Source organism: Pygocentrus nattereri, chromosome 11 (genome assembly GCF_015220715.1).
Source record: "Pygocentrus nattereri isolate fPygNat1 chromosome 11, fPygNat1.pri, whole genome shotgun sequence".
NCBI lineage: Eukaryota > Metazoa > Chordata > Actinopteri > Characiformes > Serrasalmidae > Pygocentrus > Pygocentrus nattereri.
Genome location: NC_051221.1, coordinates 32,909,269 through 32,931,332, shown reverse-complemented (window position 1 = coordinate 32,931,332; position 22,064 = coordinate 32,909,269). Strand labels below are relative to the sequence as shown.

Below are 22,064 nucleotides of genomic sequence, written 5' to 3'. Positions count from 1 at the left end.
CTCCGGCTCCTAACCCTTCCAAGGTTGTTATGGAAGAGTGGGGTTTTGTATAAGTGACACTGTGTGTCCTTTTTCTTTGCTAGAGCAGTGAGAGAGGAGCCTTGGTCACTTTAGATCCCACTCACCTGTTGGTGTCAGCTGTCATTGACTGGCCTTTTTCATCAACAGACAGAATCTCTTCTGGAGTGCTTGTGCTTGGTGGAGACAGACAGTCCCTGCTCTGTGCTTTCCTGAATGTAATGAGAACTGACATTGTCCATCTCAACTTAAAAACTTTGAGCACGTCACTCACCATCCTGCCATAAAAAAATGATGTCTACTCTTTTATTTTGACCTTGGTATCACTACTGAGATTTCTTTTTAGATAATTGCCTTTTAAAGCTTTGAGAATAATACCAACCTGACTTTAAAAGACATAATGAGAAAGGGACGTCTTCTAAAGCCAGGTTGACATACCATATTACAAAAGATGGCATAGCATATAATTGGAGGGGTGGGGACTTTTGCTTAACCTTTGTAGTTACATATATTTATTATGAAAAATAGTACTGAATTGCCCTGTGAGAGAATGTGTTGTTGATGTCATGATTTGTTTGTAGATCATTTGCCATCATCCATATAGGATAATATTGTTTAAGAAAAGCATTATTTCGTAGATTAATCTGCTTGGCACTTTGCTGGGTCTGAGGAAAGAGCCTGTAAGTGTGAAGTCATCAAAACCACAGTCAATTATCCCAATCAAACTGAGCCAGAACAGCAATTCAAAACATGTATTGAAAATGTACATGTAGAAATACAAAAGAGAACAATGTAACTGCAAGATATACATTCTAATATGTACAATATGTAAGCAATGTATTATGGTTATTTACAATCACGGTCGTGTTATATTCATATACTAGTGGCCCAAATGTTCATTAGGCATGCGCAGTGACTAGCAGCATTTAGGCAGAAATTTCTTGAAGAACTTCCTGAACTCGGTATTGAAGACGGTGTAGATGATGGGGTTGAGAGCGCTGTTAACGTAACCTAGCCATGTGGCGATGCTAATGAGGCTGCTGGGAATATCGCAGTCCTCACACAGAGCACGCATGGTGTGTACCACAAAGAATGGAGTCCAGCAGAACAGGAAGGCACCTGGAGAGAAAAAGAAAGGAAAATGTAAGGAGTAAACTAAAGGAGTACAGTTGGGATGGTTACCAGTATTAGCAATATGCTCCCTTATATAACTCAGTGGTAATTACTCTTTTAAGATTTTTAATAACTGTGTTATTTTTAAAGAAGTCAACCTGCCACCTTTATTTTTAGCTAGCACTCCAGAAAAAGTGCCAAAAAGGAGTGATACTTTAAGAACCGCTTTTGGTTCTTCAAAGAACCAAAAGGTGGTTGTAAATATTCCTTTGAGACATGATTCCATCTTGCAACTCAGGCAGATTTTTCAGGTGCATTTTCATGCTGTGAATCTCCTGTTCTACCACATCTCAAAGGTGCTCTGTTGGATTCAGATCCGTGACTGGGAAGATCACTGAAGAACGTTGAACTCATTGTCATGTTTATGAAACCGCTTGGAGACTTTTGCTTTGTGACATGGTGCCTTATAATGCTGGAAGTAGTCTTTAAAAGATGAGTGAATTGTGGACTTGAAGGGATGCACATGGCCAGCAACAATACTCTAATAGCGTGTGGCATTCAAGCAATGTTTGATTATAATAATGGGCCCAAAGTGTGCCAAGAAAACATTTCCCACACCATTACACCACCTCCACTAGCCTGTACTGTTGACACAACTCAGGTTTGGTCCATGTGTTCATGCTGTTGGCACCAAATACTGGCTCTTTTTTTTTTTTTTTGTTTTTCAGCAGAAATCAAGATTCATCAGACCAGGTTATTTTTCTATGTCTTCAATTGTCCAGTTTTGGTGATCCTGTTCTTACTGCAGGTTCAGCTTTCTGTTGTCAGTTGGCAGAAATGGAACCCAATGTGGTCTTCTGCTGTTGTACTCCATTAAGGTTCAACATGTTATGTATTCTGAGATGCTTTTCTGCTCACCACAATTGTACAGAGAGGTTATCTGATGTACTGTAGCGTTTCTGTCAGCTTGACCTTTCTCATCAATTTCCGTCCGCAGGCACTCACTGGATGATTTTCTTTATTGCACCATTCTGAGTGAACTCTAGTGACTGGTATGCGTGAAAAGCACAGAAGATCAGCAGTTATAAAAATAGTCAAACCACCCTATCTGGCACCAAAAGTCATGCCATGGTCCCTTTTCCCCCATTCTGGTGATTGATCTGAACATTACCTGAGGCTGCTGGCCTGTATCTACATGTTTCTTTGTACTGCACTGATGCCACACGATTGGCTGATTAAATAATTGCATGAATGAGTAAGTCTATATATGTTGCTAATAAAGTGCTCCTCATGTCCTGAGCTGCTGTCTGGAGGTGTCCATCTAGGGTCCCTGTGCTTTTTCACAGGCGTGCCCCGCTCTTCAGCAAAGTATAAAACCATTCTAACCTCTTTTTCTTCCCTCCCACTCTGTTCTCTCTCTCTGTCTCTCTCGCATGCGTCGAGATGTTCGGTTGGCCTGTCTGGAGGTGCCGATTCGTGTTTGCAGCACTCTGGAATCGGCCCTGTCCCGCTCAACAGAGATTAACACAACTCTTCTAACCTATCTTTCTTCCCTCCCACTCCGTTCTCTCTCTCTATCTCTCTCACATGTGTCGAGATGCCCCGTTGGCCTGTCTGGAGGTGCCCCATTCGTGGTTCCAGCGTTCCAGCCATCTTTTTGCACTCTCTTTGTACTGTTGTTCTTGTTTCTGTTCTGTTTCTTCTGTGCGGGTCGACCCACGGGGGTTGGGTTCCTCGGACTGAGCCTTGGTCCCTTCTAAGGTTTCTTCCTCTTAAAGGGAGTTTTTCCTTACCACTGTAGTCACCACAAAATTGGCTTCACTGTGGTGATGCTCATAAGAGGCGTGGACCTGTGTTTCTGTAAAGCTGCTTTGTGACAACCTTGTTGTAAAAAGCGCTATATAAATAAACTTGAATTGAATTGCTCAGTGAGAGTATATTTACGTAGTTATACTCTGAACAGTAAACACTAATAGTGCTGGTTATGATTTCATATTTGTCATTTAGTTGGCTTAACAAAGCAAATTTATTGTTGTTTATTATTTTTATTAATCTATGCTTTATTTACCTGTTTTGTACTGTTTTCACAGGTTTTTGCATTAGAACCACCAAATACTGCAGAATCATAGAGTCTGTATGGAAATGCATGTGCTTCTGGGCCCGATCACATATACACTTTTCATACCACTTTCATGCAAACACGAAGGAAACGAATGGCAGAAAGGAGTGTTGAGAAAGTTCAAATCTAACTGCAACAAATACTGTCACTAATCTCTCACATGGCCCCTCATAGACATTAAAAACAGGCTGCAGTACGTACTATTACATATATGTAAACACCTTCATGAGCAACCTCCTGGGATTCCATAGCAATGGCCTAGCGTCACCTTAGCAACTATGCAGTGTGCTGCATATGGCCTGGCAACATCTTAGCAACCTCCTGGAATACCATATCAATGGCCTAGCAACACCTAAGCAACCACCAGGGATTCCATTGCAACGACTCTGTTAAGCCAGCATAGTTAAGAGGTGTCTAAGAGGTGTAGAATAGCAAAAAGCATAATTGTGGTCTAATTCATGAAACATCTTGAAGAGCTTCCTGTTCTAAGCAAGATACCCGCTGTGATTTCCTTTTAATATTGCATGCTCAGTAAAAGCCAAAAGACTTCAGCTTTAAAAAAGGAGGGAAAAATGCTAAAGAGATTTCTCATACCAGTGACAAATTGTCTCCAAGAAGTAGTCAGGCTAGAAAATTAGGCTTCAAGAATTGATTTGCTTTCATTACAGAGCAGTTCCTGAAAGGGGAATACGACTGACAGCCTGTGACTCAGTCATCCTCACTTTATAAATTATGGACCAGCTGTCTGTCCCACTGCCTGTTGTCAACTGCTGAAGACCATCATCACTCCATCATACAGGACAGGGAGGAGTGAAGGGGTGGAAGGATGAGGGGAGAAGAGAGTTGGGACAGCGGGAGCACCTCTACACGGAATGAGGAATGCTTTTCAGACTTCCCCTGACGTTACTGCACATTTATATCAGTGCCACAGCACACTGCATGGGGCAGTTACACACTGTTAGACACAGCCTGACAGCACAAGCCTGGAGTCAGACTGCATTCAGTTTGACTTTCTGTTCAAAAGTATACTCTCTGTTTGAGGTTGATAAATTAACCTGCTGTGGCCTGAGCTTCTTACCAATGCTTCACCATGCACGCTCATGGTGGAGACCCCCCCCCCACCACCTCCTCCTCACTTCACCCCTCAGACACAGACAAAAGCAGACACTGAGGAGTACAAATATAGCCTGGCATTAGAGGGACTCTTCCTCAGTCCCCTGCTGAGCTGGTGTGCGTGTGTGCTTGCATGCTCGCGTGTGTTAACCTGCGTCCTAGCTTAGCATGGCTGACCTGTGCGTCAGGCCTAAGATGAAGGTTACATCATAATAGGATTGGAGGATTTAAGTGGCATGATTAGTGAATGTGGCACAGAAGAGTCCTCCCTATTTCACTGTATGTGCCCTGTATTTATGTTCACAACATTTTGCATGATCTAAAAACAAGGTTTAAAAAGGTCAGTTAACAAAACAATGCAACAAGTAATCAGGTCCACTAAAATGTATTTAAAGGTTCAAATTTACATTTAGGCATAGGTCTAAGTCTAGGCCTAATAACAGAATGCTAGTGACAATAGTAACAACCTCATGTTGAGGTAAAACCTGAAGACAACTGGTGTGCCCACCAATGCATTCCCTGCATGCAACTGTTCCTTTGTCTTACAGATTATATTAGCTTTCCATTTTAAAATGCTACTGAGTTGGTCTGTGTGCAAAATTTGCCACCATGCTTATGTTAATCCTATTAAACAGCAAAATAACTGTCTGATCTAACATAACAGTGTAACTTTTCACATGCAAAAACAATATTATTAATATTCGGAATTAGAAATGATAACACATTTTCATTATGTACTTTGACATATTTCCAAATGAAACACAATATCAGGGAGGATCTCTGAGGTAGCTGAATGTTCTTGCTCTATGATAGGTGGGCATAGATATTATTGGTTATTATGCTTGTGGCAGCCAAGAGTCACTTACTATGATCAAAGATTATAAGAAAACAAGATTTTTGTCTTTATAATCTAGTCTAAAGTCCAGTTAAATTGAAATCTTGCAAATATGTACGCTTGAGGTATGTGTTCCAAGTCCTGAACAACTCTCTCCAGCTAACACTAATTCTACACTAATAAAGTCAGTCATCAGATACAGGTGTGTTAGAGCAGAACAAATACAAAAACAATCTTGCTTCCCCAGGACTGAGACTGAGAAGAAATTTCAGAAATCTTCAGACAAAATCCCTGAAAAAAACACACAATTTTTTAATGAATATTATGAAACAAATGAACGAAAACCAACTTATTTATATATATCCACCTCTCCAGCCTACAGCAGGTTAGGTCAACCCAGTCATGCTCATATTATACACAAGGAATGTTTCTGCATGGCACAGTAAAGGGAAAACAATCATAACTAAGCTCATTTACATATATCAGTCTTTGAGTCAGAGTAAGTCAAACATTTTGTTTAAATAAATTTTAACTGTTTTTAGTACATAAAATCACAGAGATGCTTTAAGTGGATTTCACAAGGAAAAGTTAAGTTCAAGAAAAGTGTCGGTTATGGCCTTTTAATAAGTTCATTTTTGGCCAGATTCCACACACTTGATGATCATGACACAGGCACTAAAATTCCTTGCAAACTTGTAGATCACTCATGTAGAGATAAGAGATAACACACTCACCCACTACGACAGGAAGAACCCTCATGGCCTTCCTCTCCCTCCCATTAATCTTTGCCCTCTTCCTCTCCTGGTTCTGATTCTGGTTGTAAGCTCCATCAGGGTAGGACAGTGAATTCACAGGCCCGTCCTTACATTCTGTGGGATAGTGGTCTATTGGGTCTGGGTCTTGGTCCAGTTCTTCCAGGTTTATGTCTGAGAAGTCTTTTTCTATGATGGGGGGCAGTGGGGGCGGTAGAGAAGCCAGTGGCGGTAGAGATGCTGCAGCCTCCTGAAGCTTCTGACAGGCCTGTATGCCCCTCTTCAGCTTGGCTTTCCTTGCCTCCTCCCACTTTCTGAGGCCCCTGAATATTCCGCAGTAGAGCATCAGCATGATGGGGCATGGCACGAAAAAGGAACATACCGATGAGTAGACGATGTAGTTGTTGTCTTCCAGTTTGCATTCTCTGTGGTCCCGGTTTGGCACATCATTGATGCCGAAGAGCACAGGTGAAGCCACGGCTAGTGCGAGGATCCACGTGGCTGACAGCAGGACAATCTGCCGATGGTCCACATGCTTGCGGTTGTAGTTGAGTGGGACAGACACCGCGATGAACCTGCAGCAAGGAAAACGCAGATGTTATTGACAGCAGTTCCCAGACATCTGGGAAATTGGCCAATCTCTTGCCCTGTCAATTCACACTAGAGCTTGACCGAAATGACATTTTTGTCAGTGATACTGATAGCCATTTGTATGGGCTAAAATTCTGATCACCAACCTAAGTAAATACTGAACCATTTGTCACTGTGTTTGCACACTGTGAAATTAGACCTCTGCATTTAACCCATCCATGCAGTGAAACACACACATACATGCATGCTAGTGAACACACACACTAGGGGGCAGTGAGCACACTTGCCCGGCACAGAGGGCAGCCCTATCCACGGTGCCCGGGGAGCAACTGGGGGTTAGGTGCCTTGATCAAGGGCACTTCAGTCACAGATTGTCAGCTGAGGGGATCGAACTGGCAACCTTCCAGTCACAGGGCTGATTCCCTAACCTCCAGCCCACGACTGCCTCCCCAGTTTTAATTGGTCAAGAAAAATGAACAGGTTTATACAGTTTTAGTCAAACGCTGATATGATTGTCAAACATGTCAGTTCTCAGTTCAGTTCTCAGTTCTCAAAAAAAGCTCAAATAGACAACAGAAACCCACCACTTAAAAATGTATGAACAGAATGTGATTTTCTTATATAGCATTTTTTACTCTTTTTGACCAAAACAGTAAAATGCAATTCCTGCCGGTTTTGGAGGTCCTTTGGTTGAACTAAGCATGTATTTTTGATTAAATATATTTTGATGTAAATGTATAGGAAAACCAGAAGTCACAACAGGGGGTTCTCATTTCACCCCCACCCTTTTTGGCTTTTTTGCCCCCAGATTTCTCCCCATTTAGACATGTCCAATTCTACTCACTAGCTAGCACTCCCTCAGTCACATGATACTACTACTACTTCTTCTGAGTCATGTGAAGCACCACAGCATCTTTTTAAACTGGCGCTAATACAACGTCATAGGACACTACAGTGCGCTTAGATGAGAACACTAAGTACCAATTCTGTGATATTTGCTAATAGACGACCACTTCACGTTAAGTGATGTGGCGAAGGGCCCGTCCTACCCACCTAGAGAGAGCAAACCCAGTTATGCTCTTTTGATGGCTGTGGTATCACCAGAGATTGAACTCACAATCTCCCCATGATAACCTCCCGCTGCTCACTAGCAGCTTAATGCATGAGGAGACCTTTTTGCTAATTTATTTAACCTTGAACAATGTCTTGGGCTGAATTCTTTTACTGATGTACATCATGTAAAGACAGATGTCGTCAGGAGAGTTTGTAAATGAGTCCAAAGGCAACCTCTGTAGACTAAAAATATATTTTTGTCATTTCTGAAATCATTGACATTTACCTCTCACTTTGCAGCCTTACTGAGCAGTACAGTTAGTTGAGACAGAAGTTCTCACTCTCAAACCAACCTGTCGATGCTGATGGCGCAGAGGTTGAATATAGAGGCAGTGCACAGCATCACATCCATGGTCATCAGGCCATCACAGATAGTCATGTTCAGTGACCAGACTCCATCCTGAAACTGCAACATAGAGAAACCACATACATGTGTTTCAGTCTATCATTTTTTCACCCTTACTTTATTTTTCACTCTGTCCTTGTCCCTTTTTTCCTCTCATTCACTTTCCCAGCTCCCCTGCTTGCACAGCAGCAGATGTGTTGTGTTTGAAATCTTTAGAGCTTTATTAGCTTCTCTGCATGGTCACAGCAAGTGGACCAGACGCACACTCCAAGGCTCTCGAGTCAGTGGGTAATTTTTGGGTCTGATAACGCTTCTCAGTATCTAAAAAGGAAGAAAGGGAAGGGGGTAAAAAATAGAGAACTCAGAGAAGAGGGTTTAATGGCATTTTAATGATGAGGCCCGAGGAGCGGAGAGACACTTAATTGGTTTTTGGTAATGGCTCCTCTCTCATGCCAATAACCCATATTTGCCCTACAAGTGGAAAGCATGAGCCTTTGGCAACGAGATGTGGAGTATGATAATGAGGAATCACTGCTGGATTACTCAGTGATAGTGTTGTCAAAGTAGCTGCCAGACGCTGTAAGCATCCTCCTTTCCACTTTCTCACATGTCCATAGGTTAGAAAAGGCCAGAGTGGAAAAACTCAAGGTCCAAGTTCTCATAATCCTCCTCTTTGGGAATGGAATGTCCTGGTAGTGGCTGTTAGCTATTGTTGCAGTAGTGTTCTGTTTCTGTTCTCGGGCTCTGTGGTGCAGGAGACAATGTCTATTGTGTGTTGTGATGTGGTGGGAAAGGGGCAGGAGGTGACAGACACACACAGACACTCTGCAGGAGGTTGACCCGTGTCACAGGCCAAGCCATCCCACTCCCACAATTCATTTATGGCTGGGTTACAGTCTACAAAAGTATTCAGAAGTGTCTGTTGTCATTATCAAGTCAAAGTGACACACTAAAAGTAAGCTATTGAAAGGCTAAACAAACGATTTTCAGATTAAAACTCAACTTGTCATATTTACTGAAGGGACAGTTCATTGGTCAATTCCCCGTCTGGAAAGTGACCTCAGTATGTTTCAGTAGACTTAAATAACAGTCTAAATCAGCGACCCCCACACTGCTTTCACGTTTTCCCTGCACCTGGGTCATATCATCGCTCATGGTCAAGTCCTTGAGAAAGCATGAAGCTGTGCAGGTGAGCTACAGGTCAGAGTTAGAACACACTGACATATTCACCTCAGTGTTGATGTTTTTGTAAAGCCCACTGGATACCGAGGTTGCTGCAGTTTTGTGCTCATCTTTTATCATGTATGAAAATCTAGTAAAGTGAATGAGTATAGATTCACCCATGAAAGAATCCAATTGTATAAAGGGCGTCTATAGATTTGGGTTGAACTTGTTTGTGGGCATATCAAATGTTGAACCTGCATGGAGTTTTATAGAACTGGAGAAAATAATATGCAACACGTCAACATGCGTAATCAGGTGGGGAGTCAAATGGATATATGAATGTACTTAAAATCACAGACAAATTCGGGTACAAATAGCTATGTACTGCACCAGGCATTCAGTTATCAATAACAGGTAAACTTGAGTCCCACAAGGTATGAACAAAATAAAAGTAATTACATTGTAATTGTAAATAAATGTAAATAATGTAATTAAACTGTACCCTCAAAGGTATGACATGGTCCTGCCGGTGCAACTGTGTAACAATTAAACTGTTATTCTTTTCAAAACTTGTAATATCCAAAAATGTTACAACATTTTGGGTTATATGCCTGGTAACACTATATGTGGTCTACTGTAGACACTCTGTCTGTCTTTAGCTAACATTCAAATAAACATCTAAACACAACTAGAGATTCTGTCCCTACTCCTAAACCTAACTCTAACCTTAACCTCAAAGCAAAACCTACACTTACTCCTAACCCTAATACTAACCTTAATGTTGTTGATAATCAACAGAAAGTTTGTTAATAGTGTATCTGTAGATCATCTGTAGGGGACCACCCAAATAACGTGTGACCATATGTGACCCTAACAAAATGTCCTTGAGGTCACTCTTCAGTGACAAGAGTCTGTACCCTAAAAGGTGCAGTTTAGAGTGTGCTTCAGATTCGGTGAGAGCTGAGAAATACATTCAAATGTGAAATGCTTTAGAATACAATATGCCATTATCTTCTAGGCCAGTTTAGTTCTAGTCTTGTAGTCCTCCTGCACTGCACAGTTATATCATTATTCCATAGAACTCTACCCTGAGCAGGGCAGGCTGAGAGTCCCAGGACTAGAGCTGAGAAACATTGAGCAAAAGCTCTGAGACAAGTTGAACAGACGTGTAGGAGTACAGTAGAGACATAAAACCCAAGTTCTTACCTCTGCGTACACGAAGAGGGGCAGCACCAGCACAGCCAGCAGCAGGTCTGCAACAGCCAGACTCACTATGAAGTAGTTGGTGGTGGTTTTGAGCGCTTTCTCGGCGTACACGCTCAGGCACACGAGCACGTTTCCGCAGATGATCACGATGATCAACAGGACTCCGAAAATGAGCGCGGGGAAGTTGTACTCGGTGCTGCTGCCGCTGCTGCTGGTGTGTGTGGGAGAGGTGAGGTTGCGCGGCATCGCTGTGGGAGAGCAGCGGTCAGTTCTTCAGCAGCAGCGCCATGGCTCTGCATCGCTGTGCGTGCCCACAGGGGAGAGCTTCTCCTCTGCCATTGTTCCTGCACTCCTCCGTCCCTTCACTCCTTCGCCCGTCCGTGGCGCGTGACGTGCCCGGTAAGCGCATTAACGCGCCTTTACGCGCGTCCTCGAAAAGCCCACAGCGCGCATCGCAGCGCAGTCTCCAGAGCCAGAGCGCAGCAACTTCTCTGAGCGGCGCTGCTCGCGCTGTGAGGGAGGGCTGGGTTTGGTGCTGATGGAGGCACCTGTGTGAGGGGGCTGTGAGGGAATAGCAAGCGAGGTGAGAGGGCAGAAGGAGCCCCACTTCACCCTGCGCAGGGAGCAGAGCTGATATTATCACCTACCAGGAGGACACGCAGTCATCCAGTCACTGCTGAAGAGGCTTATTAGATTAGCACCGCAGCTCTAACATAGGAGTTAACAGTTAGAGCGTTTGGCCTTTGATTTCACCTTCTGATTAAAGGAATAATCCAGTGGGGTTTTTTTTCTCAGAAAAAGAGAGATAACTTTTCCCAGTTCTCAGAGCTTGCAAAGCAATCTTGGAATAATAACAATATGATGTAATTCTGTAAATCTGAACTGTTAAATTTATGTGCCTTAAATGGGTTTTAAAGGTAGACTGCTTCACTGCCCCAGGAGAAAAGGGCCCCTTGACTTCAAACAGAAAAAGAACAAAGTCAACCAAGACATGGTTATATGGGACATGGTTTACATTTCAAATGTCCTGAAGGACCAGTGACAGTGCTCTGATGATGCGTTACATTGTTTATGGTGAGATCATAGGAAAATCAGAATGCATGATGGGTGAAATTTTGTAACTTTGCCAGGACTATTTTACTGCTCCACATTTTTTTGCTCATTATATATGCCCATGTGTCACCCCCCCCCCATGCCCACCCCCTTCTCAATAGGAGGAACTCTGAAACTCCTGTAGCCTGAATACCAGCTATCAAGATTTCCTGACAAGCATTTTTAGTGAATATGTAAAATATGTGATTTTTATTCATAACCTGAGGTTGTGATGTTCTTGGATGGTTTTATTTCACAAGTCTATAATGAATTCAGATCTGGATGGTGTTCTGTGCTCCCATGTAAGGCAATTGTTGTGCCAAACCTCCAGCAAAACGAAAGCTTAACAGTTTTAAATCATGTAAACACTCAAAAAATCTATTTTTTTCCAAAAAAAAAAATTGTTCCTTTAACATGAGTCATAGTCAAGTTTATCATCTATTCCTTTCATTGTCTGTGTAAGTCACACACACATAACCATCATTTGGGTGCTGATGATAACTGTAAGAAGTGATATGGTGGCTTACATAGTCATGAGCTTTATGGTAAAAAGAGCTGTCAAATATTTTTTTTTACAGCTCTCACAGTGTTTCTGTCATCAACTGCTGTTGTTTTCCTTGGCCAACCTGTTGTATATGTGATTGTTAGTACATCAATAGTTTCAAAATGTTATTAAATATTAAGGCTTATTACTCAGTCACTTCAGAGACTTCAGTGCAAACTGGTTGAACTGTTCTTAGGTCATAGAAGCGTGTAATAAAACTTTGGGCCATGGCCATTTAAGGGGTTAACAAACACATGCAGTATTCACAGGAAAAACTGACAGATCAAGCCAAAGTAGACATTCAGAGCTACACATTTTTAAACAATCAGTCTAACAGGGCACCCCTGGGCAATAAGAACCACCTGTCGGTCACATGATCCAATAGTTTTACTCACTTGAAAAATGGGTGGGTTCTAAGAAAAGGTTCTGAAATGTTCTAAGTTAACACATCTAGATGTAAATATCAGGAAATGAAGCTGAAATTCTGATCTATCAGCTCATTAATCTTTTGATATCACACCTAAATTTCTTCAGGGTATAGCAAAAGCAAAATAATTGGCCTATTCTAATATTATCAAAGGAAACTGCATGTATATTAATCTTTCTTTCTAACCTCTCATTTCCTCTCATCTTCTCCATTCTGGTGTGTGAATAATAGAGTTTTTGTGTCACCTGTTGTTTATCTCCCAGTAACAATAACATATCATAACCTTCTGTACAGGTCAGTCTGTAGACTCAGACAAAAAGAATGTCTCAGTTGGTGCTGTTACTTCCTTACCTGATTAATTAGAGCTTTCCTGTGTCTGTAAATGTGCAAGTGGACAATGTGTGTGCCTCACTGTGCATCGTTTAAACAGTGGTCTGTGTGTTTGTGCTTAACCAAACGATTAATCAAAACAAATTAGTGCAGCTTTCACTTAGTGTGTGGAAAGGCCAGTGCAGTAAGGGAGGGGCCTCAAGCCCATTACTCTGTTTATACTCCTCTGGTCTACTGAAGTACAAATTAGACCCAGTATCTCTCAATATGCTAACTATATAGTGACTGGATGAATACATACGTGTTGAACAGACTGGGGTACAGATGGATAGGCCTAGTTGAAATCAAAATCGAAGTATGGAATATACAGCATTGCCTCTTTTCTAGCCCAGTTGTGTGATGTGTCAGAAAAAGGCTCTGCTTCCATTATTCTCATTGCTTTATTTGGTCAGCTTTGCACATTGACGCTTTAAACTGCATGGAGCCTGTTTGAATGCCCGCATTTTAATTTCTTGATTTTGAAATTAAATAACATTTCAAGATTTTGCTAAGACTTCAAGGCTAGTAGTGTACTAATAAAGAGGCTTAATAACACATGCCTAAGCTTTGAGCAACATTTTAAAAAAGCAACACATGAAAGAATAACATTACTAAAGTGCCAACATTTGTTTTATTTACAAAACTATTATAAAGCATCATTTCCATGTAATGGAAGGTAGAGACCTTCAAGTCATTTTCGATGCCATCCATGCAGCAGAATGGAGTTTAGATCCCTTTGGGAAATGGTACATGTGCTCTTTACTTCCTAATATGCCATCTTGCATATACATTAGCTGTTTATAAATACTCAAGTATTTCTTTTTAAATGCATTATTCAGTAAATATGCATGTGTTATGAAGGCCATTTGCAAGTAACCTTAAAGTCTGACTATTTCATAATAGTTTCTAAATAATCATATTAATAACCTGATAATAAACCTACAATTTTAGGGCTTGAAGCCTTCTTCATGAATATAAACTGTGATAGTTTATATTCATACCCTTCCTCCCACAGATGTTTTTCTATCATTGTACCTCTGAGAGTGGAACACTGTAAGCCAGTATAAGCTGGTGTAGGTGTGGGGACTGGAATTACCTTTTCCAAGGAACACAAAAACAAGTTCTAAACATGACAAATATGAAATGTCGTAAGCATGATTGTAAGATTTACTTTGATAAAAGTTGAAGTGGACACATGAGTCTAAGGGCTAGTGGGTTCGAGCTACATACATGTGTCAATGTCATCTCATTAAACTGCAAATGCAAAGATTTCATTACAAAGTGTAAAGGATTTTCAGCGACATATACGTCCATAATTTCTTAGCTATATTAGCCGTATAGTTCCAGTGAAAAATTAAATGTGTTGGCTGAGAGACTGCATAGGGGAAAAAAAAGTAAAATTAGATTTTTCACCAAACTATATTGAAAGTCTCAGGCACTATGCACTAAAAGAGTATTCCTTAATGTGTTCTCTTTGCAACACAAATAATGGGAACAGATCAAACACAGAATTTTGGAAATATTTTACAAGGAATATGTATGTTTTTGTAGGCTTCACACAGATAATAAATAGGCATTTTTGCAGTAACCATAGCACATTCTTCCTATTAGCTTGAAGAAAATAACATTAACACTTGCTTAACATCATATTTATCAGATTTGACTATTTTGCTTAGATCAATAACAGGTTTTTCATAATGAAATTATCACCTGAGAAAAAGGTAAACTGAAGTAGTATGTTTTACATGTTCTCAGAGAACCTTATTCAACTTTATACTCCTCACATTACAGCTTAACATACAGTACAACATGACTCAGCATGGCAGGACAACGTAGTAATTTGGCATTTACATTCATAAAACCCTCCATCTGTTTACATTCTCTTCTAGAGTTCAGCTAAGTAAAGCATATTTTTAAGGCTAGAAAGTTGAAGGAGGTTTATGCTGTTATATAACATGACCAGAAATGAAAGACTGGAAACAATCACTGGAATAATGCAGCAATAGCACACGTGATGTGTGTGTGTGTTTGGCAGCTGTAGTGTAGAGCTCATCTAGCTAATGTAATATATTGCCATTCCTCAATTATATATGATGTTGAAAACACTGCAGTCAACACAGTTCATACACCCACATGCACATAATGTGTTATGTTGTGCTGTAATGGCAAACTCAGGTGTCTATTTGGTGGAGTATGTAAAAGGAAGAAAAGCATAACCTATGACTTTCATTCACATGCCTTCAGCCTTTACAAACCTTGCAAAAAAATTAGTGCTTCTGCTGCATTATTACAAAATCAGTGAACTGACCACTAAGCTTGGTCCACTGTGGAAGGAGAAACAGGATAAACTGCATCAGCTCTAGTCCTCAGAAGAGGCAGGACGGCAGGTCAGTGTAAAGGCCTTCCCCAAATGGCACCCCAAGCCCTGGAGTGCTCCTTTAAGTCCGCACTTGGGTGATGTCAACAACCTGTGAACCCATGAAGAAAGGGTGCTTGAGGATGCTTGGTTTAAAGGCATGTATTTGAGACAGATTTATGTGATGTACAGGCTTATGCATGTTCTCAAGATGAAATTTTGGTAAAATCTTAGCTATTTTGCTGATCTGCAGGGGCTCACTGTACATTACCAGTGTGATACAACTTGTTTCATGATAAAGTAAATTAATAGACTAATACATTCTAGGTCTCTCCTAAATATCTTCTTCTCCACCAAGTTGGATAAACAGCTGTAAACCCCTCTATTCTGATTGTTCCATGACTGCATCAATGCAGGCTTCACAAAAAGCCAGATGAAAGGAGAATAGAGGGCATCCTTGATCCTCAAAATGAGAAACGTTACATCCTACAGCTTCTCATTCATTCGCCAGCTTCTTGCTTGAATTTTCCCGTTCCACCTTAAATGATGCAGCAGTTACATTCTGCCACCTCAGGTACCATTTCATTTACATTTACATTTATGGCATTTGGCAGATGCTCTTATCCAGAGTGACTTACAATTTGATCATTTTACTCAGGTAGGTGAAGGTAGTTTTAGGAGTCTTGCCCAAGGACTCTTATTGGTATAGTGTAGAGTGTTTGCCCAGGTGGGAATCGAACCCCAGCCTGCAGCATGGAAGGTAGAAATGTTACCCACAGCTTTGGGTTCCTCTATAATTTGCACAAATTATAAAAGTCTAAAATTGCCCTCAATAGAAATTAAAATGCTTCTTTGTGCTTTATTCCTCCGCATTTCTTATGTACTATTTGTGTGTAATTTCTTTACAACGAAAAACAACAACGATGTGTTATTGATGCAAAGTGCAGCTGTTATGAAGCACCAAATGCTGCTTGAGTGCTCATCACTTCCCTTTGTGGAGAATCTTCAGCCAGCTAAACATGTGTGCGTGTATGAGTGAGTTCAGTTAAGTACTTAGTTAATCAGTTAGTTAGAATCTAGCTCCTTGAAGTGCTCTGCATCTACAAATAGCTACAGTAAGTCATCTATCTCACCCCATCTCCTCACACCAGTTACATGATCCCTCTTGCTATTAAAACTAAAGCATTTTCCAGGCACCTGCACAGTCAGTTTTTTAATAACTATCATTTCTACTGCCCTAACAGTGAGTGGAAGACCCTAGCATCCATGCTTGACTTGTTTTTGTGTTTATTCCAGTGCAGATGGCAGCTGGCTCAGATGCAGCTGCTGCTCTGAGCTGTGGGCCTGCCATGGCTGCTCTTACTGCGATTGGCTTTTAGCTCTGGTTTTGGTGTGTGTGGGTCAGGGTGGGTGAACCTCCAGCAGGGCGGATTTCCAGAGAGGTGGCCATATGGAGCTGACCCATGCTGAGGTTGCAGTTACACTAACAGAAATGGCCTCATGGTTACATGTTTCATGCTGTGCTTTTTAAACTGGTGGTTCACTGTGAGGAGCTGCTTGCTGAACAGGTTGATACATGTGAGTTTTCCTAGTGACTTGGAATGAGATGGTCTGCAAACACAGTTCTCCCACTGATTTCCTTGCTTTCCTATACATTTAAAATTTCTCTGAACTGAATTTCTCTGAAGGAAAATCCTCTCAGAATGTAGAATATCTCACCAAAATGTGGCAATTACGACAACAGTAAGAACAACAATAACAATGATACTTTGCCACTGGTTTCCTTTTTTACTTTAAACACCATTTTTGTGAAGAAGAGTAACTTCTTTAGAACTTCTTTAGAGCTTTATGAAAATCTTGAACAAGTAGTTTGATTGATGTGACATGAATAAGCTATGATGAACAAGAACAGCTCCAGCTGATCTGTCCTGTGGGTGTTCTTACATTAATATGAGGGCATCAAGCAGGAGAAGCCCTTCTTTTGTGTAATATGTAAAGGAAGATGGACAGATGAGATAAAATGACAAAAGCCTAACGAGTGATCTCATTGTCACTAGCAGGACCAGAATCAAGTGGTTTTATGAAGAAGATACACTATGTATTATTCTTTAAGTGATTTCTCATGAAGGGGTTGAATCCTTTTTACTCTCTGTCATTGAGCTTTTTGCTTTCAATTGAAGGAGATCTGATTTCAAAACAGCAATATTTTTATAAACACATCCTCTGAAGAGTTACCATAAACAAATATAGCATAAATGAAAAATAATATAAATATATAGTGGTATGAGTAATAACAGGTAAACACTGTTGTTTTTCTTACTGTTAATCTACATATAGGAGGTCCATATTTTGCACAGGGCTCCATAAGATGCTAGTAATGCAACTGACCATATGTGTACAAACAGTCCACTAAGCCAGTAATTCAATTCCTCTGAAGCTGTAGATTGCCCCAAAAGTAATTTCAACTCTAGAGTACTAACAGATCTAAGTCAGAGAAATCCTCAAAACTTCATTTCAACAGCGTATCCACTCCACAGCACATTACTGGATCAATCCCTCAGCATTCAGCCATGCAGCCAAACTTCTTCTGTCTGTCAGGACGAGCTGAAGTGTGTATGTGTAATTGATCTGTCCTCCCAGTCTCTGCCTTGAGCTGTGCCAGTTGATTGCTGGACAGACGGGGGTTTTTGGACTCTGTATTATTGCCTGTCTCTCACTCTGAATAGTGTGTGACACGCACAGCAATTTAAATCAAGCCTCTGCTGTAATTACTGCAGCTTTTTCCAGCTCGCTAACCTCACTTTAGCTCCTTTAATAGTGTATTATTGTGATATCTGTCCAAACTGCCAGAGCGCAGACACAAACACTTCTACTCTTGCTTGTGCTGTAGGGCAGCTCAGCGTCTTTGTCTGAGAAGGCAGAAGAGGGACTGATGCCTTCAGTAACCTCAAGTACAAGTTTTTCATTTGGCTATTATTTTCCCATTACTGCGGAGTACCAAAGCCTCAAATTAGGCCGTGTAAATGCACTGTCAGTGTGATGCCATGTGGGCGTGTACAACTTACAGGCCCATAAACCAAACAAGGGTCAGCTGGGGTGTAGAGGTGTAGTAAGTTTGTGAGTGTGTGTGAATGTGTGTGTGTGTGTGTGTGTGTGTGTGTGTGGGGGGGGGGGGGGGGGGGGGGGGGGGGTGTAGTTGGGGGGGGTTCTTAACAGGCACCACATTATCATTTGAATCATGGTTTGTCAGTTCAATAACAGCAAATCTGGCTCAGCTTTTTATGTGACAGCTCTACAGCACTCCAGACAGAAACAAGCATCTTTTCAATTTTGACTGGCAGTCATTTTATAGATAACGTCCTGCCTTGCCCTTTAGAAATGATAGGCTTTCTCTCTCCCTCATGTACATACAGAGTTTATCTAAATGATGCACATTTAATGGGCTCCATCAATCTCTACTAGTGTGCTAAAACTGTATCACCCATAAAATGTCCAGAGAAGTTGGCATATGTAATCAGATTTCAGCTATTTACTCACTTTCAGTGAGAGCATTTAATCATTTAATCATGTCTGCTACATTCATTCAAGTAAATGTCTTTTTTATGACATTAAAGGCACTAAAAGGTTTTGGACAAATAGCCATCATGTCTGATACTGTGGACATTGCATAGATTAGAATTTAGGACATATAGTATCTTAGGCAGTGGCGTATCTAGGACACTCTTGAACCCAGTTCGAAAACAGTTTAATGGGCCTCTTATACAAACACTACATACAATGAATAAAGAATCATCCATCCATTTTCTAAGCCGCTTCTCCATCAGGGTTGCGGGGGGGTGCTGGAGCCTATCCCAGTATTCTTCGTGCGGAAGGCAGGATACACCCTGGACAGTCACTCACACACTCACACCTAGGGGCAATGTAGCAACTGGTGACCTGTCCAGGACGTATCCTGCCTTCCATCCAATGATTGCTGGGATAGACTCCAGCTCCCCCTGCGACCCAGAAGGATAATCGGCTTTGAAGATGTGTGTATAAAGTTAATAGCTTTTGTCACAGCATCAATTGTCATATTGGAGGTTGTGAAGGATCCATTTCAACTAGTCATCATGAATGAGATGCATTATGAATAAGAAGGATATGAACACAGCAGTTCTATCATTGTAGTGTTACTGGAAGATAACTGGTGCGGTATGTTGATAAGAAATGGGATTTTTTTGTATGTACATTATGTACAATTGCATCAGTATCTGTTTGAGGTGCTTATTAAAGATTTTAGGGAGCCTGGTTGCCAAAGGACCCCTTGTGCCATTGGACCCAGTGCAGTTGCCCCCCTCCCACCCTTGCCCAGCCAGTAGTTATGCCACTGATATGAAGGTTCATTAATCTATACAAAAATGACATACAATGAATAAAAATGTGAGTGCAATTTGCTTTTTTCATTCTCCATTTTATCCTGACGTGTACATAGTTTGCCTCACTGTTCTGGATATGCCACTCACCAGGCTATGTGTTAACTTCTTGTAGAGCAGATGGAACTTAGAGTTCAGACTAACACTGCCCCCTGTTGGTTATTATGTGTTATAATTACAAGAGCTCAGCTCTGAGCTTATAATGTCTGTTAGTTCCATTGCTGACAGCAGGTTCTCCAAAGCCAAGCACCTCTTCATCAGTACCCTGTTCATAATGCTTTTGTTCTTGCAATTTTTTATCTCCTTATGGGCACCATCACATCTAAACATTACAGATATAACTGATGAAACATAAGCTAAGCTGCTTCTCCTTCTGGGTTGCGGGGGAGCTGGAGCCTGTCCCAGCTGTCATGGGATGGAAGACAGGATACAACCTGGACAGGTCGCCAGTCCATCACAGGGATCAATGGACTTCAATTTATTTATCTAGTAAAGGTGGTATTTAGCAAAGAGCATCAATATTTTTTGAAAATATATAAATATATTTAAAACATAAAATGGAAAATATCTGATTATTTTATATTTACATACCAAAATGGACAGGCTGCTGCTGCTGATTGGTTTAGTCATTATGGAATATTTTAAAAATGGAAAAAATATCACAAAGCTTCTGAGACTGGCCCAATACCCCAGTCATCACAACACACTCTGTGTGTGTGTGTGTGTGTGTGTGTGTGTGTGTGTGTGTGTGTGTGTGTGTGTGTGTGTGTGTGTGTGTGTGTGTGTGTGTGTGTGTGTGTGTGTGTGTCTAATGATTGTGTTGTGGTTCACTGGTTCAGTTACTCTTCCTAGCATTTGCAATCGATGCTCTGGCACACAACATGGAAAAGCTGTTCCATCTTCTATCAAGTGACTTGGCCTTTCCAAATGGCGGACACAGCACTGCAGGAAAGGCTAATCGGTCACTCTTGTGTTCACACTGACAGTTTTTCACTATCAGCCAAACATTCTGTTTCCTTAAATTGATTTTTCAGTGATTTCATTCACAACAAATTGGACTGTAAAATAATAATAAGGGATCCTAACTACCAATTAAGGAAGGGGTAACAGCTAATGATGTTTACCTTTATTAGCAAGAGCACACATGCTCACCTATAACTTTCATCATGCTAAATCTCATGGTAAATAGGCAAAATGAGTAATGTAAATAAGCATGGCCATAAAGTCCTGGGTGTAGGGTTAATATATGCCAGATGTAAAACTAATCTGACATGCGTAAGTTGCATCCCTTTTTCCTCGGTCAATAAATTCTGGGGTACAAAAAGCCCTTGGTACAAATGTGCCAACACATGCACGTTCTTCTACTGCAAGTGCATCACAGCAAGTGGACTGTCCTCCAGGTGAGTTGGACAGGTTTGGTCTCCTCTTTTAGCTCAGCATGGCCACCTGAGAGGCTGCATGAAGGAGCTTCTTCCTCTGTCAAGAGTGAAAAATGACTGATTTGATCCTGTTTCTCCACAGTCTTTTGCTTTCAAAGCTAACTCTTCCTCTGGTCTCTTGAAGGTGTTGCCATGCCTTCTCTCCTGAGCTTAGTGCAGGTTATCCTGCTATCAGAGCTTCTCTTCCAGTACGCGGCCACACTCCCAGCTGTGGGCAGGTAGGACTGTACAGCCCTCCTCTCAGCCTTTTTTGTCCCCCTGACTTAATTTCTGTCTGGCTCTAGCTTTGGGTTTTGCTCTTTCTCTGGCCTTGTATAGAAAGGGTAGATCTCTTTAGCAATGGCTCAGGCTTCTTCTTTGCTAGTTTGGTTTCTAACATCTCTTGCCAGAGATTTACAAAGTTTGGTAAAAGTTTTTTCCTTTTCTTTTCTTTCTCTCAGCGCCAATTTGTTTTCCATTTCTTTCTCTATGATGTTTCTTTTGTCTCATATTACCTGTTGCTGATTTATTTTCTTTCTTTTCTTTTTTGGTTTGAACTCTGCACCTTCTCTGTATTCACTTTGAGAGAGTCCAGGCAAAACTCCTAAAGCTTGATGAAACCTAATCACTGGTCAGGATGCATATGAGCTGGGCTTTATATCAAATTGATGGTGTCCAAGTTGATCTACCATAATGTGGCATATATAGGCAATCTGTGTGCCATGTGTTGTCACTGTAGGGTTGTGGAGGATAATGACAGCCTCATAAATATGGACAGTCACTCCTGCAGAAGATGTTTGCTTCCCACAGACAGTGCAGATGAGGACGGGCCTGCTGTAGAAGACAAAGGGTGGGTTGTGTACATACCCAGACCAGTGCTGTGGCAAAGCCTCACTCATTGTAGTATTTTGGGCAATGCAAGAGAAAAATTGTGACTTGCTTAATTAATTGTTGCTTCAATCACGATGCTTTAAGAAATAGGCAGTGGTAGGACAGCACATCTGGGACACTATTAATGACTTACTTATCATGGCTGTTGTAACAAAACTTTGTATCAAAAATGGTAACTTCAAAAG

General features: G+C 41.2%; 1 protein-coding gene across 1 annotated transcript; it reads right to left on the bottom strand.

Moving 5' to 3' along the window:
- Positions 1 to 754: 754 nt before the first annotated feature.
- drd4a (dopamine receptor D4a) lies at positions 755 to 10,924 on the bottom strand. Its single transcript, XM_017706696.2, has 4 exons — positions 10,371 to 10,924; positions 7,948 to 8,060; positions 5,933 to 6,525; positions 755 to 1,137 (listed from the first exon to the last, which is right to left on the bottom strand). Exons 1-4 carry the CDS (start codon positions 10,614 to 10,616, stop codon positions 935 to 937), a joined length of 1,155 nt encoding a protein of 384 aa, XP_017562185.1. The 5' UTR covers positions 10,617 to 10,924; the 3' UTR covers positions 755 to 934.
- Positions 10,925 to 22,064: the final 11,140 nt, after the last annotated feature.

Excerpts from the sequence above, each read along its gene's own strand:
- drd4a (XM_017706696.2), bottom strand. The coding sequence starts at position 10,616 with ATGCCGCGCAACCTCACCTCTCCCACACACACCAGCAGCAGCGGCAGC. Across the intron at positions 6,526-7,947 it reads TGCGCCATCAGCATCGACAG|GTTCATCGCGGTGTCTGTCC; the intron begins GTTGGTTTGAGA and ends TCCTTGCTGCAG. Across the intron at positions 1,138-5,932 it reads GGTTCTTCCTGTCGTAGTGG|GTGCCTTCCTGTTCTGCTGG; the intron begins GTGAGTGTGTTA and ends TTTTCTCTCCAG.